General features: G+C 37.1%; 1 protein-coding gene across 1 annotated transcript in view; it reads right to left on the bottom strand.

The window, feature by feature from the left end:
* The window catches only part of LOC109373329 (pro-neuregulin-3, membrane-bound isoform), a 342,257-nt gene extending 337,636 nt beyond the window's left edge, over window positions 1–4,621 (bottom strand). Inside the window, exon 1 of the mRNA XM_019627100.1 lies at window positions 4,521–4,621. Coding sequence (XP_019482645.1) covers window positions 4,521–4,621 — 101 coding nt within the window. The remainder of the gene's footprint in view (window positions 1–4,520) is intronic.
* Between the last annotated feature and the right edge of the window lie 741 nt (window positions 4,622–5,362).

Raw genomic sequence — 5,362 nt, 5'->3', positions numbered from 1 at the left:
GATCTCACCCCTAACCCAAAGGTGGATGAGGGTGCCAGTATCTCCACATCCTTCAGCCCTATGAATGATCTTTACGAACTTGATGAAGAAAAATTCTTATCTAATTGTTTTAATGTTCCATACCTAAAAAATGTATGTTCATTTGTCATTTGTGTTTGTATTTTTATGGGTTCCCCGTTTCATATACATTTTTAAAAATTCTTTAGTTATTGCTCTTTTAACTTTTTATTTCAAGTATCTTTTTATGAATTAAGAAAACTAGCACTTCCCTTGTTTGTTGCAAAAATACTTACTGTAGGCTGCCTTTTTTAAATGCTGTTTTTATACTGTAGATCAGTAAACTTAGTTTTATCATTATTTTTCTACCTTTTTTCTCCTTAGGAATGTCCCCTTCAGTAAGAAAATATAAAAATGATCCAATTTTATCTTCTTTTTTTTAGGAATTCACCAAATTTAATTCTTTTTTTATTTTTCAAATACAGTTGACATTTAATATTATATTAGTTTCAAGTGTATAGCATAGCAATTAGATACTTATAAAACTTACAAAGTTATTCCCCCAATAAGTCTAGCAATCATCTGGCACTATACATAGCTATTACAATATTATTGACTATATTCCCTATGCTTTACTTTATATCCCCGTGACTATTTTGCAAATGCTAGTTTGTTCTTGAGGTCTTTTCTCTATGTAAATTTTAAACATTTAAATCCATAATCCATTTGGAATTTATTCTGGTATATAAAAAATAGGCAGTATATCATTTTAAATCTAAATAATTATATTTCATTTAATATATTTTATATAATAGTTGCAAGAAATAGCCTTTCTCAGTGAAACAAATTCTGTAATACCCATTTAGACAATAGCTTGTTTTCAGTCAATATGTAATTGCTTACACTTTTTAGTACTTCAGAAATTGTCCCAATAACATATGCTTGATGGGAGATACATAATTATGCTTTTTTTCATCAATCATGCTTTTTTTCCTGCATTACATGAAGATTTGGACACCCAAGAAAGTTTCTTCCAATGTAGAGAAATTATTTCCCATGGTGTTTTTCTGTAACATAACATTTATTACATTGCTGGGTAAAATTTTCCTTGCTGCCTTCTAACAGATTGTGAACTCCTTGGGAAAAGAATCATATTTTATTTACCTCATTGCATTGCATGACTTCACAGAAGAAATCATGCAACTTAATCAATCAATCAATCAATCAATCAATCAATATATAAGAAAAGAATTAATGATACAAATCTTTGATAGACACACTAAATGATATTCCTTTACTTACTTATTGTGCTCTGCACACATATTGAAGAAAGCTAAGATGACTATGTATTAATACAATTTCTTTACACCTTAAGCACATGTTTGTCTGGAGAGAATTTTTTTTCCAAAGATTATATACTGCATGCTATAAGAATGGAACAACTGCTATTTCTGAATTCTTTTTTCCCAAGGTTCATTCAGCACCATATTCTCACTCATTTTATTAGAAAATGACACCAAGCTATATTCAGAAGCCTGCACACTACATAGTTATTGAGCATAGGAACACTCTTTATTTTAACATGATTTGCATAGAGTCTTAACTACCTGCCAAAAAGCCTGCAATGAGAGATAAAATGCTTGAGAATAATAAAATGCATTTTAAATCCTCTCATTCAACACAGCTCCTCCAACCTTCTCTTCAGAGGGAAGGGAGTTAAGTCCATGATGTATTGCCACTTAAAGTCACATCTGTGAAATCCGGGGTGGAGGGGGGATCAGGAGGTAGAAGGATGGTATTTGTAATTCCATTTCACAAACCTTAAAAAAAATTACACAAGAAATGTAGCTCTCTTGTCTAACTGTTCTAGGTGTCTTGTTTTTCAGCCAAAAATTTTGTCTGCCACAGTGTCTCTCTGAAAAATAAAATTCTACAATAGAATCTAATTTCTGGCACTGCATATCCCTACAACACTAAAAATGTGTGTGTGTGTGTGTGTGTGTGTGTGTGTTACATTATTAAGGGCAGGAGCTTCCAGTCCTCTTGTTTTTGCGATTGTGTGGTGTAGTTCAAAGATCCTACCTATCCAAACTTCGTGAGGCCTTGCTGTTAGGACACAGTTCATCACTATCTTATTCATTCTTTGTAGCTTTTCCAATCCTTTCCCTTTCCCTGCTACTTTAATCCTCCGTTCCCATCATCTACAATCTTGGCAGATTATGGTGACCATTTTTTATTTTATTTATTTATCTGTTTATTTATTCATTTAACCTGTACAATTCATAGGAGAATAGATCCCTCTTCTCTTCCCCCAAACATCTGTCTTATCAATATAACTCCTTCCATACCTGAAGTCTCACAAGAAGTAGTGTTTCCCTACAGAATCAAGCCCTTTCATCTTTTATTAACACATTGTTGCTCAAATGAAGAATCTCTGGCCCCTTGCTAGACCTCCTGAATTAAAATCCACATTTTCACAAGCTATCCATGAAATATGTATGCAGTCACATCTGCAGAGCAATGGCCTGGACCTTTCTCTCATCAGAGTCTTCATTCTTGTTTGACTCTTCCATCAATGTTTACAAAGATGTCAATGTCATCTCTAAAGTGTGTTTCTTTTATCCTGCTAGTTTCTCCACTTAAAACCGCCTCACTCTACTGCTCAATTTGTGACTATATGACTTGTATTTCTCTCTTTCTACCCACTGATTCCATAATATCTGTCGGCTTCTGCTCCTACCTAATTTGTTCCTGGAAATCTTGAAAGTTACCAATGCCTTTCTACTAAGATCTACTAAACATATGTTTCAGTTCTATCATACCACTGGTTGTAATTATCATTATTTGAACTTTTGGTAAGTCTCATGAATAATAAATAATAAACCCCACATTACTGCCAAACCTATTTTGAATAACCACCACCAAAGAAAGCAGTTTAAAATAGCACATATCTGTTATCTTACATGTTTTCTGAGAGTCAGAAATCCAGGAGCAGCTTAGCTGGGTAGTTCTGGCTCAGAGTCTCTTATGACATTGCAGTCTAGATGTTAACCATGCTGCCATCCTCTGAAAGCTTGACTGGGACTAGAGTAGGGATTTTCAACCTTAGAACTATTCATATTTTGGGCTTTGTTGTGAGGGTATTTCTTATGTATTATAGGATGTTTAGCAGCATCCATGGCCTCTACCCTACAGATACCAATAGTATCTCCCCTCCTAATTGTGACAATGAAAATGTCACCAGATATTGCCAAGTCCTCTGGGGAGCAAAATCACCTCCAGTTAAAAAACTGAGCTAGATGCAGTGAGTGGTCGTCCAGAAGCCGGTGACTGATCTGCCTTGCCCGGGAAAAGCGCAACGATGGTGCCAACTTGGGCCAGTGAAGCAACAGCCTCCACAACTAGATTGAAGAACAAAACGACAGCAACTTGTCTGTTCCCCTTCCCCCAATTCCCCAGCACTGTTCCCATCCCCCCATTCCCCGATAAAAATCTTTAAAAAACAAACAAACAAAAAAAACTGAGCTAGAGATTCTGCTTCCAAGATAGTACATTAACAGACTGTTGGCTGAAGGCCTCAGCTCCTTGTTGGCTATTGACAAGGAGGCCTCAGTTTCTTTCCACATGGGCTTTTCTCCATAGGGCTGTTTGGGTGTCCTTATGACACGGCACCCATCTTTCCCCAGAGTGAATGGTCCAAGAGAGAGCACGGAGGAAGCTGTGATAGCTTTAATAACCTAGTTTTCTAAGTCTTACTCCTTCACTTCTACAATAGTCTAGTTGTTAGAAGCTAGTCACTAAAATCAACCCCACATTCAGGGAAAGAGTAATTAAGCTCCATTTCTTGAAGGCAGAAGAATCAAGAATTTCTAGAAATCTTTTAAAAGTGCTGCAGGATCCGTATTAAAAATTCCCTTGTCATATAAAATCTTCATGAACTTATCATGAGATATCTACTTTATTTCCTCTAGCCTGTGTGTTGTTGTTATTATTATTATTATTATTATTATTACTATTATTATTATTTTGATACCTTTCTTTTTGAGTCTCTGTTATTTCTTTTTCTTTTCTTTTCTTTCTTTTTTTTTTTTTTTTTCTCTTTCCCCCATAATGAAATCTACAGCTCTCTAATCTGGAGCTCTTTTCACACAGACATGGCTTTGTTTCTAAGGCCTTCTTCTTATCCTGGACTTCCTTAGCTCACAGTAGTCTTCCTCCTTTGAATTCCTACCAGCCTCACTTTACACTTAGTACACGTTGTCTTCTTTAGCTGATCTAAACTAAATAAGAAAATGAAGTAAGAGTATTAGAAATAGTTGGCCTAATTTTCTTACTATTTCTCCTGTTTATCTCTTTGACCTCTTGTTACTGGGACAGCACAGCGAATTGAGCTGGGGGCCACAGGAATACAGGATGGCCAGAGGGAAAGGAAGATACACTGACCACAAAAATGTCACCACCTAATCCCTCCCTATACAAAAGTACAGAGGTAGCTGACTATTATCTCCCTTCCAACCACTTACTTCCTCACAGATATCAAAACCACTGCTGCTGCATGCACAGCTGATTGAGGTTTGACTGCTGTAGGACCTCCTTGAGGTGACCATAATAAGCAGTCCGCCATCTTGCCCCTACAGCACTGGTGCAAACATAGTTACCAGGTAACATAGCCAGTAAAGGAAGTCTGCCTTTCTCCAAAATCCCACCTTTCCATCAAGCCCACTTTGTTCCCAGCTTATAAAAGCAGCCAAACAGAGGCAGCCCGAGGCAGTTCTGAGGACCTTCATTTCCTTGGGGCTGCCTCCCCTGTGCTGGAGCATAAGCTTAATAAAATCTGTCTGGACATTTTTTCTGGGTTTCCCTCTCAATTTCTATCTTGGGGAGCCAAAAACCTGAGTGCCATTAACATTACCTTCTGCCTTTCTCAACTACCAGCCTAATTATATCCTCCCATTAGTTATAGATATTTGCATGCAAAGGCTGATAGGGAAATAATGATTCACTTGAAATGTGGTGCTGGAGGAGAGCTCTATGAATACCCTGACCTGCCAGAAAGACAAACAAGTGGGTACTAGAACAGTTAAGCCAAAAACATCGCTGGATGAAAAAATGAAAAATCTGAAGCTATCCTACTTTGGGCACATCATGAGAAAGCAGGGTTCTTTGAAAAAGACAATAGAAGGGGGAAATAGAAGGCAGCAGGAAAAGAGGAAGACCAAATATGAGATGGATTGACTCCATAAAAGAAGCCATAGGCAGGAGTCTACAGGAGCTGAGCAGGGAGGGCTGTTGAGGACAGGGCATGGTAGACTTCACTCATTCGTAGGGTCACCTGAAGTCAGAGCTGACTCAAGGCACATAACAC

The sequence above is a fragment of the Hipposideros armiger genome, unplaced genomic scaffold (genome assembly GCF_001890085.2).
Source record: "Hipposideros armiger isolate ML-2016 unplaced genomic scaffold, ASM189008v1 scaffold_708, whole genome shotgun sequence".
NCBI lineage: Eukaryota > Metazoa > Chordata > Mammalia > Chiroptera > Hipposideridae > Hipposideros > Hipposideros armiger.
Note: the sequence above shows the minus strand (reverse complement) of the source record. Positions and strands in the feature narration are given on the sequence as shown.